The 19,588-nt window shown below is 31.5% G+C and overlaps 3 protein-coding genes across 3 annotated transcripts in view; 2 read left to right on the top strand and 1 right to left on the bottom strand.

The window, feature by feature from the left end:
• LOC123693551 (dnaJ homolog subfamily C member 10-like) overlaps positions 1-7,655 on the top strand; it is a 54,522-nt gene extending 46,867 nt beyond the window's left edge. Inside the window, exons 15-26 of the mRNA XM_045638712.1 lie at positions 369-464; positions 929-1,123; positions 1,467-1,658; positions 1,979-2,099; positions 3,093-3,293; positions 3,665-3,771; positions 4,487-4,652; positions 5,061-5,203; positions 5,537-5,661; positions 6,439-6,552; positions 6,783-6,870; positions 7,261-7,655. Coding sequence (XP_045494668.1) covers positions 369-464; positions 929-1,123; positions 1,467-1,658; positions 1,979-2,099; positions 3,093-3,293; positions 3,665-3,771; positions 4,487-4,652; positions 5,061-5,203; positions 5,537-5,661; positions 6,439-6,552; positions 6,783-6,870; positions 7,261-7,533 — 1,821 coding nt within the window. The 3' untranslated portion in view covers positions 7,534-7,655. The remainder of the gene's footprint in view (positions 1-368; positions 465-928; positions 1,124-1,466; positions 1,659-1,978; positions 2,100-3,092; positions 3,294-3,664; positions 3,772-4,486; positions 4,653-5,060; positions 5,204-5,536; positions 5,662-6,438; positions 6,553-6,782; positions 6,871-7,260) is intronic.
• Positions 7,656-9,020: 1,365 nt separating this feature from the next.
• On the bottom strand, positions 9,021-10,759 carry LOC123694060 (PIH1 domain-containing protein 1-like). Its single transcript, XM_045639360.1, has 5 exons — positions 10,643-10,759; positions 10,451-10,532; positions 9,800-10,368; positions 9,406-9,549; positions 9,021-9,117 (listed from the first exon to the last, which is right to left on the bottom strand). Exons 1-5 carry the CDS (start codon positions 10,709-10,711, stop codon positions 9,085-9,087), a joined length of 897 nt encoding a protein of 298 aa, XP_045495316.1. The 5' UTR covers positions 10,712-10,759; the 3' UTR covers positions 9,021-9,084.
• A 512-nt stretch (positions 10,760-11,271) lies between these two features.
• Positions 11,272-18,686, top strand: LOC123693860 (ell-associated factor Eaf). The gene is made up of 9 exons (XM_045639114.1): positions 11,272-11,440; positions 11,883-12,003; positions 12,711-12,803; positions 13,020-13,158; positions 13,680-13,801; positions 14,270-14,393; positions 14,776-15,184; positions 15,940-16,054; positions 16,455-18,686. The coding sequence occupies exons 2-9, from the start codon at positions 11,907-11,909 to the stop codon at positions 16,535-16,537; spliced, it is 1,182 nt and encodes a 393-aa protein (XP_045495070.1). The 5' UTR covers positions 11,272-11,440; positions 11,883-11,906; the 3' UTR covers positions 16,538-18,686.
• Positions 18,687-19,588: the final 902 nt, after the last annotated feature.

The following is a 19,588-nucleotide window of genomic DNA, read 5'->3' as shown; positions in this document are numbered from 1 at the left end:
GAAATAGGGAGAAATGGATTGAGGGAAGAGAGGCCTTTGCTCAGCAGTGGGACAGCCATGGCTCATAATAATAATAATAAATAATGAAATTTTCATGTGTCTAAATTTTTTTCGAATGTTCAAAGAATCCATAATATTTTTTATTTAATAAAGTGAAAAATCATGAATAAATACTAATTTTTTAAAGACGTTGAAAAAATTGTTGTTGCAGGCTCTGATAATTATTTATTTTATATTTTTTAAGTTGATTGTGACCTAAGACCTAATAATCTGAAGTAAATATGAAAATTTCTGTCAATCTAAATGAATATTTTATATACCTAATTGCATGATTTAATTTCAAATCATTAATTAAACTTTTTTACCAGGTAAAAGTTGGTGCGGTGAATTGTAAATACTACAACTCGTTTTGCTATCACTCAATGAGGATAGGTAATTATCCATCGTTGTATTTTTATCCTAATGTAAGTATTGGTATTATGAATATCGATGTTATATATGTTGTGGTATTTTTTTAGTAAATGGTTAGTGTTTTTTACCTGTAAAATGTATAATCCAATTTTTTTAAGTGATCTGCTTTGTGTGTCATATTTTTGTTGTGACTGAATGTTAGAAGTAGAATGCTATAGAGTCTTAGATCTTTTTTTTGTTATTGTTATCTCTATTAAGTTTTGAACTGGAATGTTGTGTTATTTTTTAAATTATTGATGTTAAAACCAACCAAGTTAAACATTTATCAATTTATGATTTTCATGTTAAATACCAACTCCTTTTGTATAGATAAATAATCTGTTGATAGTTTTTACATTTTCATTTAATATTTATAAAAAAAATATGAACTACGACTGTAGAAATAGTGGATACTATACAAAAATCGTTAAAATAATGATTATGAGCACAGTTTTTTAATTAATTAATGTTCTTACAGGGCAAAGACGGAAGCTTCGTAGTTTATAATGGCGCGCATACATTTGATGATCTGGAAAAGTTTGTTATGAACTATCTGAAGAATAAAATCTCACTAACAACAGCACCATTTATTCGAGACACAGAAACACCCGTTGTGTATGTTCTCGATACTGATATAGATGAAAGAATACTTGTGCGAATCGCTTTTAGATTGGTGAGTTTTTGAAAAAAAAAATTTAATAAAAGCTTGTGTAGGTATTTATGTTGTATTTTTTGAGAAATTTGCTTACGTTTTCATCTAATTTTTGTTACGTGACCACTATTTTTCCACACAGTTCGTGTCAGTCTTGGATACACATATATCTGTCCAAAATGCTATTTTTTCCCCTCTATATAAAAAAAATAATACAAATAAGTATTTACTTTTTTTTAATTAATGTTTATATGGATCAAATAAGCGCTTTTAATATTTAGAAATTTTATTTCATTTAGTAGCCCATTGTTATATAATATGTATACAATTGAAATCATCATACTTTTATATATTTCTTTCACAGTATTATATGGCGTCTGTGGTTTTAATAGAAGATGAAATGAGCAAGATGCTTTCCAAAGATCTAGGAGCTACAATAGTTCTGAAGTATGGAAACAGAACTGTATTGCTAAATAGCACTGAAGAGAAGGACATTTTGAAGAGAGTTGTGGAAGCTCTGCCGAAAATTGAACAAGTTGGCTTGAAGAAGATGCAGGTATGTACTGTTTTAATAATGATAAGTGTGAGAAAATATTATATTTGATGGGTATGATATTGTTATTAACCCTTGACTTTTAAAATAATATTTTAACTCTTATATATATAGGAATAGACTAGCTGTGTCCCACAGATTTACTCGCATTGCTTGTTCGCTCATATTGGTTTTAGTATAACAATATATAGCCTATAGCCTTCTTCGATTAATGAGTTATCTTACACCGACCGGATCCGTAGTTCCTGAGATTAGCGCAAATTCAACCAAACAAACAAACTCTTCATTCATTTATAGTATAGATGGACAAAACTTATTTACAGGAAATTAGAAGTCAACTACGTAACGGAGGTAGTACTCCCTGGGTCCTCTACTTCTCTACCAAAGGAGATGATAAGCTACCAGTGTATCATTTGAAGTCCGTTGTGAGGAATATGAAATTTGGTATGTTACTTGTTGAAATACTACTTTATTTTAAAACAGTAATTTTGCCTTAAATTCAACTTTTGTATTTCATTTGGAGTAGATACTTGAGGTATTTATTTAATATTTCTTTTATACTACACTATTTTAGAAAAAATTACCTACTATTTGTTTAGAGAATTTATTTAGGACAGATATCCAATTTCAAAAGCAAACATTTGATTGTAGTTACTTTTATCTTCCGATAGAACATGGTATTTCTTCCAATAAATGAGAGAATTTGACTAATGTAGATAGTTATAAATCGGGCTAAAGTCTTCCGAGAGACCACTGCATAATCTTATAATATAAAAATTAATCCCAAAATGTGTTGGTAAGCGTATAACTTGAGAACGGCTGAACCGATTTCGATAATTCTTTTTTTATTATATTCCTTGAAGTACGAGGATGGTTCTTATGTAGAGAAAACGTTAATATGTACCACGGGCGAAGCCGGGGCGGACCGCTAGTGTATAATAGAATAAAATAGAAAACACTTTATTGTACAATGCACACAAGAACAAAATTTACAGAAACGATATGTAACTTAAAATAAATGTACAATTTGGCGGCCTTATCGCTTAAAAGCGATTTGATTTTTGATTGTAAGTGATTTGATGTTGATAAATGTCTATAAAGAGCAGTGGTGGCTCAGTGGTGAGACCTTCGACTTCGAATCGATAAGTCCGTGGTTCGAGACCAGGCGAGCGCGCAGGAAATAAATTGATTTTTCAATTTATCTGCGCATGTTGTAACATCACCACTGCTCGAACGGTGAAGGAAAACATCGTGAGGAAACCGACATGTCGAAGAATTAAAAAGTTCGACGACATGTGTCATCCGCCAACACGCACTTGGCCAGCGTGGTGGATTATGGCCTGTACCCTCATAGGAGGCCCGTGTCCAAGCAGTGGGAACGTATATGGGCTGATAATGATGATGATGATGATGAAATGTCTATTATTATATTAACAGGGGAAATAAACTGCGATAAACTGGGAGAGCTGTGTCATTCCCTGCAAATTAACAAGGCTCCATCGTGGGGTATTCTCAAACCGGGCGGCGGTTACCAGAGATTGTTCTCGGAGCCCACACGAGAGTTATTGGAGAAATCTGTTGATGCGTATAATTTGCATACGCTGTCGGCTTCGGATTTTAAGAAGATTCTTGATGGAGGTAAGGAAACATCTAATAAAAGGATCAGTTTATCGTGTAGAATTGTACTCTATCGAGTGTTTATAGATTTATTTAAACTACCACATGCTTTTGATGTGTAATATTTTTAAGTGTTCTCAAAAAATGTAATAAACCAAATCATGATTTAATTTGAACTGTCTTTTTCTAAAGTTGTAATTTTTATAAATAAATAATTTGTTAAATTGCAAAACTAAAAAAGGGTTCAATTTTGAATTAAATTTGCCACAGGGATCTCGCCCTGATGAAGGAGTACCACATTGTATTGTGTGTATGAGCATTGCTATTTTAAGTTTGTCGTTTTATTATCAAATCTACGTTTCTAAAATAAATAATATGCTATTTCCTCATAGACGCATCGACTTGGGTGCTCATAGTAGCCCCATACAAGGTGACATGGCAGCACATGCTTGACCCGTTTGTGGAAGTCGCACTTGAGTTTAGAGAGGCTGGAGTCAGTGTAAGTTTTTATTTCTATAGTAAAGAAAACTATTTTTTTTGTCAATTGAAATACTTAACGGACTCGGAGGATCAATTTTTTGTCAATTTAAATATTAAACAGACTCGAAGGATCGAAATTATATAAGCTTTTCATCTTTTTACAATGATGTTCTATTATTATTTATTTAAAAAAAATATCATTTGTTTTTATAATATTGTGTCTTATTTAAATATATACAGCCCTTGTAGATTTTACATTAATTTATTACCAACGAGTAACGAAACTTTACCGCCAAAAAATCCATTTATGTCAATTTAACTTTTTGAAAATAATATAAATGTAGAATTTTAGAGATCCACAAAAAGTTCTCAATAGAAAGCAATTTATCCATTATTTATTGTATAATTATAATACTAACATAGTTTTAAGGTATACTGACATCTATATGGATGAAAATCTGAATTAAAATAATTTATAAATAAACTAGATTTCCGCCCGCGGCTTCGCCCGCGTTTTCAAAGGAAAACCCGCATAGTTCCCGTTCCCGTGGTATTTCCGGGATAAAACCTATCCTATGTGTTATTCTGATGTATAAGCTATATTGTGGTAAAGTTTCATTCAAATCCATTCAATAGTTTTTACGTGAAAGAGTAACAAACACCCATACATCCATACATCCATACTTACAAACTTTCGCCTTTATAATATTATTAGGATTATTATCCTATTTCAGTTTGGTATAATGATCTGCACGGTACACACGGACGACTATTGTCGCAAAGTATCCGGCAATACCGCTCTGATCGCGGTACAAGAGAGGGGCAAGTTGCACAAATTCAGAGGAGAATCGGATAAGGAGAGCATTATTGAGTTCGTCGATCTGATTAAGGATATTGATAGTGAGTATAATTATTGAAATCATTTCAAGGTCGCGTCATGGCAATACCGTCGCGTCATGAGGTAAGGCGACGATTTTGGTATCTTTGAATCTTGCCAAAGAAGTTTCACTTCTGACATGTGTGCTCGGCAAACACGCTCTTTATTGTATGTTTAAAGTTCTTGTGTTTATAGTTTTAAGTGTTATGCCAGAGCTTGATTTTTATGCGATATTAACTGGAGGGGATGTAAACTGTTTTCGATTTTAGCACGGCTAATCAATTTTGGAATCATTTATCTGTATCCTTTGTATACTTAGAATAATTTGCTAATTATTTGTATCGAAATTACAATCTATTCTTCTTATTTCTTTACTATATTTTCCCCAACTTCTACCTTAGATTCGATTCAAACATTCTAGAACATTCCAGATTTCGGTTTAACAGAAGAACAAGTGCTAGAAATAAGTGACGTATGGAGCAGAGAACATTCATGGCTAGTCGCGTTCTTGCCGAGTCATTGTACTGAAGTTTGCGATAAACTGCTGCACGAAATGAGGATCGCTTCGAAACGGGTAATTTGGACCTTATTGCTATAATAATAAAGTTGGTTTTGCATTTCATTTGCTATTTTTAACCTACATAGTATTTTTGTGTTGTCTTGCATTACCTATATATTCTATACATTCTAGTTATTAATGTTCAATTGTTTACCACAGTCTTAAAATTATTTAATTTAATTATTTTAAATTAAAACAAATACAATAAAGAAGTAAGTACTTTCTATGTAAACATGAGGCAGCAGCCAAGTGTTCTACTATACACTAATTGTGAAATAAAATATAACGAAATCATAACGACAGACATTTACTAAAAGTTTTAATCATGTAATGAATGTTTTTTTCTAGCTTCGACCGCTGAAGTTTGTCCGTGTGGGTGCTCTTTGGTGCAAACCGGAACAAACCGGTTTCTGCCAGAACATTCGATCGCCAACACTACGACTGTATCCTTTAACTTCGGGACGACATTTTACGTGAGTACCTACTTCATTTTATAAACATCTAAAATATAAGAATTGTCTTATTATTGCAATATTTAAAAATTGAGTTAAAAGTATGAAAGTGCAGATAGATAAGATAGATACTTTAGATAAAAAATATATACGAATACATTGTGTATGTATGTAAAATTATGTATACAAAAAAAAAATATTTCAATCAAGTGCGTATGTAGATAACACCTATGTGGGTTTCCGACTTCCTTGGCATGTATTAGCAAAACAGCTAGATAGTCACCCATATAACTGCTGCTCACCTACTTACATATTTTATTTTCATCATGTTCAAGTTCATGTTCTATTCGTAAGTTTACTACGGAACCCTACGAAATGTATGTATTTATTTTAGTTATGGCATGTATTTATAATTATTATAGGTATATACGTATTTATATGTATGATATCTATTATATTTCTATGTATTATTTATAGTATATTTATTAGTATTTTTTTTATTTTATTAGTAACTATTATATTACATAATTTTTGCGTATAGGTACTTTTTACCCACCTCCTTTTTCTATTATGTTATCACATCTTTAGTTGGTTGCCTGGAAGAAATCACTTATAAGTGATAAGGCCGCCATCTATGCTGTGTCTTCTTTTAGTATAAGTTTTCTTTTTGTAATTTTTGTTGGCAGTACAATAAAGAATTTAAATAAATAAATAAATAATAAAAGAAAAAGTATAATAGAAAAAGTATAAAAAGTAGAATTGTTTTTTTAATAAAATTTAATTCTGTTTTTTTTCCAGTGTATCCCTGCAGCAGTTATCTAAAGCACCTTACATATTGGAGTGGGCGCTCAATCACCTTGATGACTCCATTGTTAAATTAAACACGCAAACCTTTGACTATAGAGTAACTGGGTAAGGACTTTTAAATATTGATACGCTGTTTAAAAAATATAGAATCAGGTTAATAATTTTGGAGATTTTTAGGTTTTGGGTGTAATAAGTGATTATCAAGTTTGAGTTTACTTTGAATTACCATATTTATGAGATTATTCGAGTTATTCATATATTTTTTTTTATATTCATTGTTTTATTTATTTTACGCGATTACATATTACCATTTGTAATAAAATGCACTTTTTCAGTGACGAAAAGCCGTGGATTGTATACTTCCATTCACCAAGGTGCTACAGATGTTACGAACTGTTTCCTGACTTTGCGATCATCGCTCATGTGAGTTATTTAAATTAATGTTAAAACTTAATATCTAAAATCTTATTAAATCTTAAAACGAACAAACTGAAAAAATCTAACTTAAAGTAACGATGACTTTTGACTATACACTAGTGGTTTAAATAGCACAAGAAATGAATCTTGGACTAATTAGTACTTGCCTATACTACTTAATGTTTTCATTTCATGTTATATTTCTCAATCAGTACAATGTTTAGCAATAAACTGTCTTTATCACTAGAATGTTTAACCCATTGAGCTCCAAGCGGCTCGATCGGTCCAAGACACAATAGATTTTCTATTGTGTCTGTGATTCCGGGGCCTGAGTTATTATTTAATATTATCATAATATATCGCAATAAAAATGTATTACATTAATTATTTTTCCAGCATCTCAGTAACGTGGTAAACTTCGGCAAAGTGAACTGCCTGATAGACAGACAGATCTGCCAACAAGAGTACATCAACAGTTACCCCTCCATGCGGATATATTTGAATAAAAACGAACGCCAGCCGTACAAGGCTGTAGTCAATCTACCAGTTAGTGAATATTCACAACTGCTATCCGATCTCAAACCACATTTGTCAGATTATAACGACGATATCTTAGCCAAATTCGAAAGTATTAGCGTTAAAAGCCCGTATTTTCGCGATGAATTGTAAACACTAAAACATTCCAATTACGAAACGGTCGTTTTTCAATTATTATCCATTAATAATAAGTCTGTAGTGATTTTATAGGTCCGCCATGTTGGATTTAGAATGACGTAGTATAATCTGTAGAATCTCGAGTTTCGGCTATTTCTGAATACTAATTTATTTACACTTTTTGAGAAATTTGTCTTTTTTGTACGTTATTGAGTGTTGGAAGGTAAGTTCGATTTGTACGGGACCATGTTGAAAGGTGGCCTATTGAATTCAAAATTCGAGTTTTGGCGGCAAAAAGTGATAGGTAGGAGGGAATTAAAATTTGAGGAGATGGAAATATGCGTGGAAAATATTGTGTAGGAAATTTCGAATGTTTGATTGGTGAAGAAAAATATAGTAATAATTTTAGAGCCATGCATTTATGAAATTTCTGTTACTATAATCTTTTATTACGTATAATTATTAATAATACGTAGTTCATTGCAATATTTAGGTTATTTATAAAATAAAATTTATATGTTGACAATGCCATGTGCAGGCGTTTAGTACAATAATTTTAATGTGATACTTTGTATGTGAAGGTATGGAATCCTTCAGTCTTGCATATATTTACTTACCCATAAATTTCATAGATACATTTTTGTTTTATAATTTACATATTTTGTAAACTGAATATAAAATAATTAAGGCAGCATTATAACAATGTAATACATAGTTATTTTTACTACCTTTCATGCTTTATTAACAACTTGTCAATTTTTTATAAATTAAAACAAAGTTAACAGTAAACTTTGTTCATAGTTCAGTTATTTTTTAAATACTCCTAGTCTATTTGATCTAAAATAATATAATGATAATAATCTACCTACTTAGTCTTATAACTTTTATACTCATCTGAATGTTAGTTACTAATATTTAATCAATATTATCAATGCTCGAACGGTGAAGGAAAACATCTTGAGGAAACCGACAAGTCGAAGAATTAAAAAGTTCGACGACATGTGTCATCCGCCAACCCGCACTTGGCCAGCGTGGTGGATTATGGCCTGTACCCTCATAGGAGGCCCGTGTCCCAGCAGTGGGAACGTATATGGGCTGATGATGATGATGATGATGATCAATGGTTCGAATATTATTATAATGTTTTAATCTGCCAGCGATGCCGACGCATCATCGATCAAAATTTTGTGGTAATTTTAAATGAACAATTTTAAAAATTCGTTTTTTATACTACTTCGCAACTTATATACAAGCAATTTTATAATAAAAATACATCACAATTTCACTGTATATATATTATGAAAACATAGGGCAGTTTTCCTGTAATTGATTTCCAATAATTTCATATTGTCTTTAAGTGTTTGCTCTTTTTTATTCAGTATTAATTTTTATGAAATGAATCAGCCTAGTACACGTTGTATGTATGTATACTATGTTGTAGTTTAGTTAAATGTGACCATACAATACAAAATAAATGTTTCGATTGAAATAAAACTCAATAATATTGTATATTCGTTTTATTTTCCCATACATAATAGCCCAAACATTTCACACTTATTCAGTCAATTAGTGGATGACTGGCATTTTAACAGATAACATCTGAAAGAGAAATAAATGTTAAAAAAGTAATAGATAATCACAAAACTATGCAATTGGTAATAAATACCAGAGAGATTTATAGAAAATTCAAATACAAATTTTTAATTTACAATAAACACAAATTAATTACTTAAAATAGATTCTTAATATGTAAACAACATCATCAGAAAAGTAATTTGCAAGTAATATTACCCAAAAACAACAACATTTAATTTTTGCCGTCTCATACTTAACATTATCGTCAATTTAGATTCATATGTCATAAAAATACTATAAAACAATACTTACATCATAATTCCTATTCAACTGAGCATCAATGACATCCTGATCTACACTGCATGGCAGGAAGAAATCCACAGGCTCATAAAGACCTTTTGAATCCAATACAATTCTGTCTTCGCCAACTTCTAAGTTGAGGTCTTGTATGTTTACCTGAAAAATTAAATACAAATACGGAAAATTAAATAGTTAGTGCCCCAACATCTGCATCAGAGTGATTGCTTATCATAATATAGTAAAATTAGTATTGTATCAAATATATGAGTACTAAAAAAAATTTAACATTCTATGAAAAAATGAAGTAAGCCCTAATAATTACAATCTATTTATAATATGTTAAATTTTATTAAAAATCCTTACCAAACTGCTAAACAATAATGAAAAATATTAATTCTATACACACCGATTCCGGAATCTTAAATTCAGCCAGCAAATACTCAATCTCTCCTGTTGGTGGTTCCCTCCTCAACCTGTAAACTATTTCCTTCTTAGCAGGGGTCTCTGCTTTTGGCACGGGTTTCTTAATTTCCTCAATCAGCGGCTTTACTTTCTCCTCACACTGCTTCACATCCCGTATTTGAATCCTATGAGATTGCAGAGTTCCTATGGACTTCCTGTGTTTCAGTACAGTATACTTTGACATGTCTGCTTCGAACTGGTATTTATCTTGCAAGCCTTCAAACACAACTGTCAAGAAAAATGTCTGGAAGAGATCATCTTTCTCTATTTTTGTGAAGAAATCAGGGTTTATGGCTACATCATAAACTGTGGCTGGAATGCCAGACTTGTCTGGTTCCATTCTGCCTTCTCCAATGCTCATTGGCACTCTGTAGCTGGAAGGGTCTTCAGAACTTAAGATCTGCATCAGCTCTTCGTTTGTGATGTCACGGGGACATGGTATGGCATCAGTTAAACACACATTGACAAATAGTTTCTTGTTGTCCGGTTTAGTGAATGTTTTCACACAAAAACCTGAAAAGATAAATAATTAAGCATTATTTTTAGCATGAAAAATACCAAAACAAGAAATTGGTCAAAGAATATCAAGGCATACCTGGTGTTGGTTTAACTATTTTGTATGGTAAGGTGTCGGTATCCGCAAATATTTTCTTTAATTCTTCTTCCATTGGATTATCCTGTAATTATAAAAAGAAATATAATAAATTATGCCACTAATTGCCAATACATTGAAATTACAATAATTTTTAGAAGATTAAGGTACCTATATTATTATTTATCTAAATACCTTCACAATACGCATGTTTTTCTCCATGATAGTTGGATCTACGTCTAGTGTTATTGATTTTTTGGTCATCTTGTTTATCTGTTGTAACTATGGTGATAGATGTTATACCTACTTTAGTATTTAATGTGGTATAATATTATACGTTTAAATAAAGAACACACTAATAATGAACTGGGTTATAATAGTAACGGTGTACTGTTTAACTTATGTTTTCAAAGTATAATTACTAAATTTATATGAAATCAAAGCAACGATCACACCAAATCACACACAATATTAAAAACATAAGAAACTGACACTTGACAGAAACCTGAAACAGCTGACTTGTCACTTGATGTACCTGACAGACGAGTGACAGAACTGACACCTGTCATTGATTTTTCGCGATCCACAGATTCGTATGTAATGTAATGCAACATGTAAAAAGTACTCTGTGGGCACGATTACAACGTACGTTATCGCAACCAGGGGATCCTCGCAGATTGCAACTTCCAATTTGTCGTACTGCTTTAAGTAGCAAAAACCTTAGCATATACATGTACCTACATAAAAATGAGATGTTTCAGTGATTCTTAAACGCAAATGTCACAGTCATCCGTTTAGCTGTCAACCGTCGTGTTCTTCGTCAATGGAATTAGGTCGAAAGAGTAGAGTAGTCACTGTCTAATTTTTTGGTCTGTTCAATAGTATTTTTACTCCTTACATATTATTATTACTTAGTTTGGCTCTTCTAAAATTAACCCGATTATGATATCCTACATTGATTATTAAACTACGTGTTTGATTCGTGATCAAAAGGTAAAAATTGTGTAAAGAATATAAATGGAATGGTTTGCCATATTTTGTGTATTTGAACTCATTTTAATTCTTATATATTTAATTATTTATATATGTTTCGAGAGATTATATAGAACACCGGATGTATATACAATTAAATCTTAAAAATTATGATGATTACAATATACATAGGTGTCTTGAAGTTGTCAGCTGTATTTGCGTGAATGTAATGTGTACGCGTAACATTCTAATCAGAAGAAAAATAGAAAAAAATATATAACCTCTGTTAAGAACTTTCGCCTGGTTTTTTGTCATTTTTATATTATTAATACTTGCTTTGGAAGAAAAATCGAGAACTATTAGTGAAACTGTTAGCCTAGTTCATGTTAACATAATTTTTCTCATCAATTATGATAATTATATGAAGCAGGGTAAAAGATTGATGTTTTTTGTTCATTTACAGGGAGTTTAAACTTATGGCAGAAAAATGGCTGATAAGCATAGTTTAAACTATGAGGTGAGGGAGTTAAAATTGGGATCCAGCTTCACGAACAACAAGGCATCCCAATATCACACAATCAAATGTAAGTACCTGTGTAAAAATGCCTTTTGGCTTTTACATAACACTTCTTTATGCAGTTCATACTTTTCCTTATTCTATACAATTTGTGTAAACCAAGTGGTAAAGAGGTGATATTGTAACATAAAAACGAGGATAGATATTGCATAAAAAGCTTGAATAAATTTAGTTATTTTTATAAAGTTGCTGCATAGTCATCGGCTTCTAAAAATTAATTCAGTTACAACAGAAATGACTAAACTTGTATAAATTAATAACTCAATTATGATTTACTATGGCTTATAAATAAATCATAAAGGATATTTATAATTTTGAATAAAATATATTGACTATTGTGTAATTGGCACCACCCTTTTTATGACCTAAAATTATGACCTATAATATGACCTTACCTCTATGTCTTTCTCAATTTATACAGTATAGAATTTAATATAACATCCTTGCATATTACCGGCTATGGAATACTGATTTTACAGAAATACAAAATCAAATCAAAAAGAAAGTTGTTAAACCCAAAAAAAATAAATGTGAAAAGAACTAAGTACATATTGGAAAGACTGCAGCTAAATGTAAAAATGTTGCAAGCTCAGTGTAATAAATAATGAAAACTTTGTTCTCGTATCTTGTGCCTATAAATCTATAATATAATGAAATATGATACAGCATGAAAAATTAAAAAAGATTACATAATTTAAAAAATAAAAATTGCAGATGACTTCAAACCAGCATCTGTGGATGTGAATAAGATGGCTACGGTAGATGTCGGGACAAACAATCAAGTGACTGTCACTGTGCCACATTTAGGTAAGTTTTATGAATAAAAAAATATCAGTCTCAATCATCATCATCATCATTATCATCATCAGTCCATATACATTCCCACTGCTGGGAGACGAGCCAATCTTATCACCAAAAGCTAATTAATGTTTTCATTTCTTATTACGTCTTATTTTTGCAACACAAATAAAAATGTCTACTATCGCTAGGTAGATGATGCAAATAATAAATTAAAACTTTCAGATGGCGCTGGTATCCCTCAGACAGTGTTCAAAGGCAATCAGCGACCATACACAAAGGAGTGTGTGCTCATCATAGATCGAGATACGGGAGAGATTACATTGGAGAAACTTTCTAGTAATATACAAGTGAAAAAGACTAGGTATGGTTTAAATTAAATTATAGGTTTAATTTTTAATTTGTTGGAATATGGAAATTTGTGAACCGGGGTGAAGTAATTTTGCGAAAATTGGGCGTTTTTTTGTTAGGTTATATAAAGAATAAAAAGTTGTGCTTGAAGCAATTTTTTATTTGAAAGCGACCATATTATGTGTCTGTATAAATATAGATTATAATTAATATATCCATGACACAGTAAATTTGTTTAAGGTCACAACATAAATATTTTATAGAGTCGCTTTTTTGATAATTTATCAATTAGCTTTAGAACAAAAATGATAATGACATTCGTAACCTCAATTACCAGGGGAAAAAATGTTACTATTTATCATGTTATGACATATCCAATTTACCATCATAGAAAATGATTATTTATTAGCCACAAATGGCTTTAATGACCTAGTTTAATATGATCAGTATTACCCTAACAACATGATTGATGTGAACTTAAAATAATGATTGTCTTATGAACAAAATGAGGCATGAAAATAAAATATATTATAGGCAAGAATCAGCTCAGAAGCCTCGGCCACTAACACCAATAACCAGTGAGCTCACGAATACGACCCAACGGTCCACATCCCGAACTCGTGTCGCTACAAACAGACGTACTGCTAATAATGCTGGTATGTTATAGCATATAATTTATGTTTTGGTTCTATTACCTTATATTATGTGTAAAAAACAATATTTTCCATTTTTTAAATTATTCAAATTGTATTCTAGGATGGTCTGTGGAAATATTTCATCTATCTTCGTATTTTGAGTGATTATTTTATTAAAATATTTAGTGGGAACAATAAATAGTATTGTTTGTCTTTAATATTTTTTTTTTCTTTTCTACAATAATATCGTCTTTATAATCCCTAATTACGTGACTAAAATACTTCAAAATAAAGCATTAATTTTAACCCATGTTTCATAGAAACTCGCCTGAAAATCTAAAATACTTTCACATCCTTTATTTGTACGAAAACTTCCTAGCCTCATTCATTTACATCCCTTATTTTAACACTTAAATGCCTTATAGACTCAATCATTTTCCACAAAGATCTCGAAACTTCTAGAATGTTCTAGAATAATATATTGCACAGGTTCAGCCAGCATGGCGGCTCAGGCAAACAACCACAACCAACAGCGGTTCAATGGAGTCGCACCGAAGACGCAGAACATGGTTCGATCACCGCCGAGGGTTAAAACTTCGCCTCCACAAGCGCCGTGAGTATTAAAAATAACAAAAAAAGTCAATTTTTAAAGGTTTTTTAAAGATTGCAACTTAATATTATTCATTTCCAAATTATTAAAACCTGATGTTCCATTTAAAGTCAAGTTACAAATGTGTGCTTTGTACAATTTCAAAAACTCAATTCAATAAACTGAATGTGAGAGGTGATATTTTCCTTATAAGGTAATTTATATTACCAGTCAGTTTCATATGCCTTAACATCAATAAATTGTTATCAATTTATTGATGTTATGTTGTGTGTACAGGTTTTGATTTGATACTATATAAAATAAAATTATTATAATTACGAAATATATAATTATTTTTGTACTTTTTGCATCCTTATTATTAATTAAACAACATTTCATCATTCAGATGGTCAGCCGGCGGCAACAGTACTCTTGCATCTCTGCCAATGATTGGCTTAGACGATGCTCCAGCAAGTTCTCCGGCCAACGAGCGCCAAGCGCATGCCCCTCATGCATCACATGCGCCGCATATGCCAAACACGCATATGCCGAACGCACATATGCCCAATACGCATATGCCCAACGCGCACGTGACCAACACCAACTCGCATGCGTCTAACACGCATGTGCCCAACTCGCATATGCCAAATGCTCATATGCCCAGTATGCCGAATACGCATATGCCCAGTATGCCAAATGCGCATATGCCTAGTATGCCGAATACGCATATGCCCAGTATGCCGAATACGCATATGCCGAGTTCGCATGCACCAGCTCCGCCGCGGCCATCGCCAGCCCCCGCACCTGTTCCCACGGTAAGTATAATGAGTTTTTTTTAACAATTCAATATAATAATATGATAAAATTGAATATTTTATTTTTATTTTAAAACAGTTTTATTGCGTAATGTGACTGTTGAGGGACAGTTATTTAAAGTATGTTTGAGAATTCCGCATTCACATTTTATCCATTGTAGGTCAGGTCTGCATAGGAAGCAATTTTAAATACATTATATGCATATAGCGCATAATTCTAACAGAATTTAGTCGGTTCGATTCTTGGGTGTAGCAAAGGAATATTCAAAAATCTATGAATTTTCTTACTATTAAAAAATAATGAAGTGTTTTCTTTGAGTTCAATTTCTTATCTGTAGTATTAATATTAAGATTAACAGTATTTCCACCTTAAAACTATGATATATAAAAAAGCTAGATACGTTACCCGCTCTCTATTTTGGCAAGAAAAAACTCAGCTAAATGCCCGAGTTTCACTTAGTCACGCACCATTCGCGTCGTGGCTGGACGTTCTTTTTATATTTTAATCGGCAGTTGTTATTACGAAGTATATGAGTGAGACATGTATTATGTCTCGTGCGTGAGAGTGAATGAGAGAACAACTGTATTGGTGATAATGCGTTAGTAAGTAGGTATGTATTAATTACGCTGTTTTTTAGTGCAATGATGTTGGCGTATGCCGCGTCTACTAGTATAATAGGTCATTGCCTTAAAATGGCATTTCAATATATTTTCACCTCATACACTAAATATACAATGTATAAAAAAAATTCCAGCAACAGCGACAAGATGACAGTTCTTCGAGTTCGTCAAGTGACAGTGACAGTGACAGCGGCAGTGGCAGTGACAGCGATGACAATGATGCCGCGCCACAACACTCGATGCCTAACGGTATGGTTTTCAACTTTATTCACCTGATATAAGGTTTAATTTTGAATAAATTTGATGTGGTCTTATTTTTTAATTATTTTTAAAGATTTCCAATTTTAAAATTTATTCTTTTGATTGTGTAAGTACGTAGTACAAAGTACTTTATTTGTTTGAAATTATTTACAAATTCACATTGATCGATTTTACAAAAAAATTGTGATTATGGACAACAATATTTTATAACATGTTTTTGATATTTACACACAAGTTTTAATTTCACACATCTAATTTCAACGGAACTAACTAACAGGAAATTTTGTGCTTTATGCTTGCGCACTACAACTTTGCATATCAAACTATCAGCTGTAGTGTTAAGCAAAATTAAACGCTATTACACTGTTATAAGTTCGATATTCCCCAGGTGTGAGCACGAACCCCGCGCTGCCCACAGACGTGCTCAACGACGACCTGTGTCTCTCGGAGACGGGCAGCGACTCCGACTGACCTCAGCATTACTCTTTTTTTGCCTTCGGAGATATTTCCTTTTGATTCCTTTGGTGTGGCTAGTTGATGTCGATTTCTGTTTTCTACTAAATAGGACTTTTTCGTCGTGTCGTCCTTGTGTCATAGTTAGTAGGGTAGACCTTTCCTTTCGTGATGTGAAATTTTGGCAATAATTATATAAATGGTTTTGGCAACTATTAAAGCGAATATTTATAGCGGTGAATGTTATAGTATAGATCAATTGTTTCATCTTTGAAGAATTTATTAATCAACGTTGACGATTTAATACAATGTTTTGATCTCATAGTGGCAAGAATATTGATCTCTTTAATATTGTTACTGATGAAATGAAAAAAATATATAAACGGCGAAAGATTTAAAGTTTAGAGGCGCTAGAAAACGTTGGTTCTATATATGTAAAAGAGAAGTGTATTTACGGAATATTATCAATGAAATTGGAGATTTATATATTTGTGGAATTTTCTAGAATTTCGAATATCGACATTGACTTGCCACTATCAAATACGTATACATAGTTTGTGTATTGTGGATCGAAGTCTCACAAAAGATGTTAGTTTGTCAGTAGAAAGATTTGTCAGTTCATCTTACGAAGTATGTTTTGGAGATCTAGGTATCAAAAATCTTGGTCTGGGCAATCTTGAAGGAAAAAGTTTTGGTCTGAGGGATATTAACGTCTGTAAAAATGTATCAAGTATGGTCGAAATAAAATCAAATTCTTTTTTTTTCGGTTGTGTATATTATTATATTTGATTTGTTAATAATATAACGCAGTTTGACTTGAATTATCATTCTTAAATTATTAACTGTATAAAATTATACAAATACTATTGAAAATAAAATTATTTATATCTTAATTTAATAGAACAAGGAGGAGGGTGTGACAATATTTTTATTTATATTTTTCTACTAACTTTAATATCGATTTATAAGTTTATAAATTTTGATAATGTTTGTAATAATTGTACAGGTTATTATGAATTGTTCATTATTATTTATGAATTGTCTATGACATTTTATTTTTCTTCAATTATCTAATCTGGAATAATAAAAAGTATTTCATACATATCTTTTTACCTTCGTAAGATGGACACAAGGCAATGCTGACCAATGTTTTAGTATATGGACACAATATAAATAACGTGCCTCAATTTAAATTTAGACATATTATTATTTTATGTCAATACAGGGTGTCCCACCGTTGGTATGCTAAGCTCATAGGAGGTTATAGTTTTGCATAATTATGCTGAGTAAGTATGTAAAAAATACTTACAAAATTCCAGACGCATTTTTTTTTCAAATAGATGAATTCTTAAAACTCTATTTGTAGACTCCTAACAAGCAAACCGCCCAACAGACTTTGCCACCCGCACGTGAGCAATTTTTTAAGATTATGTTTTTATAGACAAAATGCTCACATCAGCGAAGCAGTATATGCCGGCTGCGCGAAGCTAGAGAATAAAACGTGGACTTTATGGAAAAATTTTGCAAAAAAATTTAGATGTTTTTTCAGTGTATGTAAAACTACAAGTCCCTTCGCGCTTAGTACAGCGATAGTGGGACTCCCTGTATTTTAATAAATTAGCCTTAAAAACGCCTGTTTGGAGACACCAAACTGTATACATGTTTAAATATATCCCGCAATAATTTATTATGTATACAGCGAATTACAAATTGTATGTATGTTGTTAGACGATATTATATAATATGTTGTAATTAGGGTAAGCTAATATAATTATATATAGTTTTATGTAAATACTGGATTGATATCGAAAAAATTATTTGTACCGATTACATGAATTATGTTGTTTCATTTCTTATGAATTCACAGATTATTTTGATGTATCGAAAACGGCTGTAGCGATTTTGAATGATTTATCACGCAAAATGATGATGTAAGTACATTTGATATAAAATATGTAGGTATGCAATAAAAGTCTTATCGTTTAAAAAAATTATAATTGATGTAAATGGTACAAAATGTAGGATATTTATAAGAAGAAATTGTTGTGCCTTTAAAATTCTCATTTATATTGTAACGAGATTATTTATGGGCGCTCCGTGTTCAAGAAGCGTGGTTCGTCACAATATCATTAGTATATTTTATTGTAATAAATGTCCTCAGTGCAGATTTTGTGTTTTTTTTACTTTCCCAATTATCATTTTATGAATCAATTAATGAAAATACTAATTTATTTGCACCTCACTTTCCAATGACTCAAACACACGACTAGGGTCCCAAGACACAAGTATTTCACTGTCGTACATTAATTGTGAAACATAAATGGACAAATAAATTTATTTCATTTCATTTCATAACGCACAAAATAGCGGCAGCAATAACAAGTCTTCCAGGCAATTCTTCTCTTTGGTTTTAATGAAAAAAAAAATTCGCATATTAAAATGGAACCTATGAATGTAACATAAATATATTATGTATATATATTTTATACTAGCGGTCTGCCCCACCTTGCCCGTGGTACATATTTACATTTTCTCTACATAAGAACTATCCTCGTACTTCAAGGAATATAGGTTACAAAAAAAGAATTATCGAAATCGGTCCACCCGTTCACGCGGCGTGATGTCGTGACAACGCGAAACGGGTTTTTAATTTTTTATATCTATATAATATCATAAACTATAAAGAAATGTTTGTTCAAGCTGTTTCCAAAGGAAAATGTTATTCCAATTACCTAATACACTAGTACAAATATTATACCTATCACTTATTGTTTATTCTGATGGTATTTAATTTCATTGAAAAAATTAGGTACATTTTATCGTTAAATTGTCAATAAGTTTAAATTTTCTGTTAACGTAGGTATGTGAATTGAATAATTATAATACCTAAAGACTAAAGTAAGTTATTCAATTTATAAAGACGTTTGTGGCCTTTGTGGCATTATTGAAACGTACTCTGCTGGGACAGTTTGAAGTTACATAAAGTTTAGAGACATTACAATCGAAAATAAATATGTTTAAAAGCAGTCACAAAAACAATGTAAGTTTTTAGATATATATTTTTGGTTA

Source organism: Colias croceus, chromosome 8 (assembly GCF_905220415.1).
Source record: "Colias croceus chromosome 8, ilColCroc2.1".
Taxonomy (NCBI): Eukaryota; Metazoa; Arthropoda; class Insecta; order Lepidoptera; family Pieridae; genus Colias; species Colias croceus.
The sequence above is the reverse complement of the archived record's forward strand: the minus strand, read 5'-3'. Positions and strand labels throughout refer to the sequence as shown.

Excerpts from the sequence above, each read along its gene's own strand:
- LOC123694060 (XM_045639360.1), bottom strand. The coding sequence starts at position 10,711 with ATGACCAAAAAATCAATAACACTAGACGTAGATCCAACTATCATGGAG. Across the intron at positions 10,533-10,642 it reads AAAACATGCGTATTGTGAAG|GATAATCCAATGGAAGAAGA; the intron begins GTATTTAGATAA and ends TTATAATTACAG. Across the intron at positions 9,550-9,799 it reads AATTTAAGATTCCGGAATCG|GTAAACATACAAGACCTCAA; the intron begins GTGTGTATAGAA and ends TTAATTTTTCAG.
- LOC123693860 (XM_045639114.1), top strand. The coding sequence starts at position 11,907 with ATGGCTGATAAGCATAGTTTAAACTATGAGGTGAGGGAGTTAAAATTG. Across the intron at positions 12,004-12,710 it reads CCAATATCACACAATCAAAT|ATGACTTCAAACCAGCATCT; the intron begins GTAAGTACCTGT and ends TAAAAATTGCAG. Across the intron at positions 15,185-15,939 it reads CCCCCGCACCTGTTCCCACG|CAACAGCGACAAGATGACAG; the intron begins GTAAGTATAATG and ends AAAAAATTCCAG.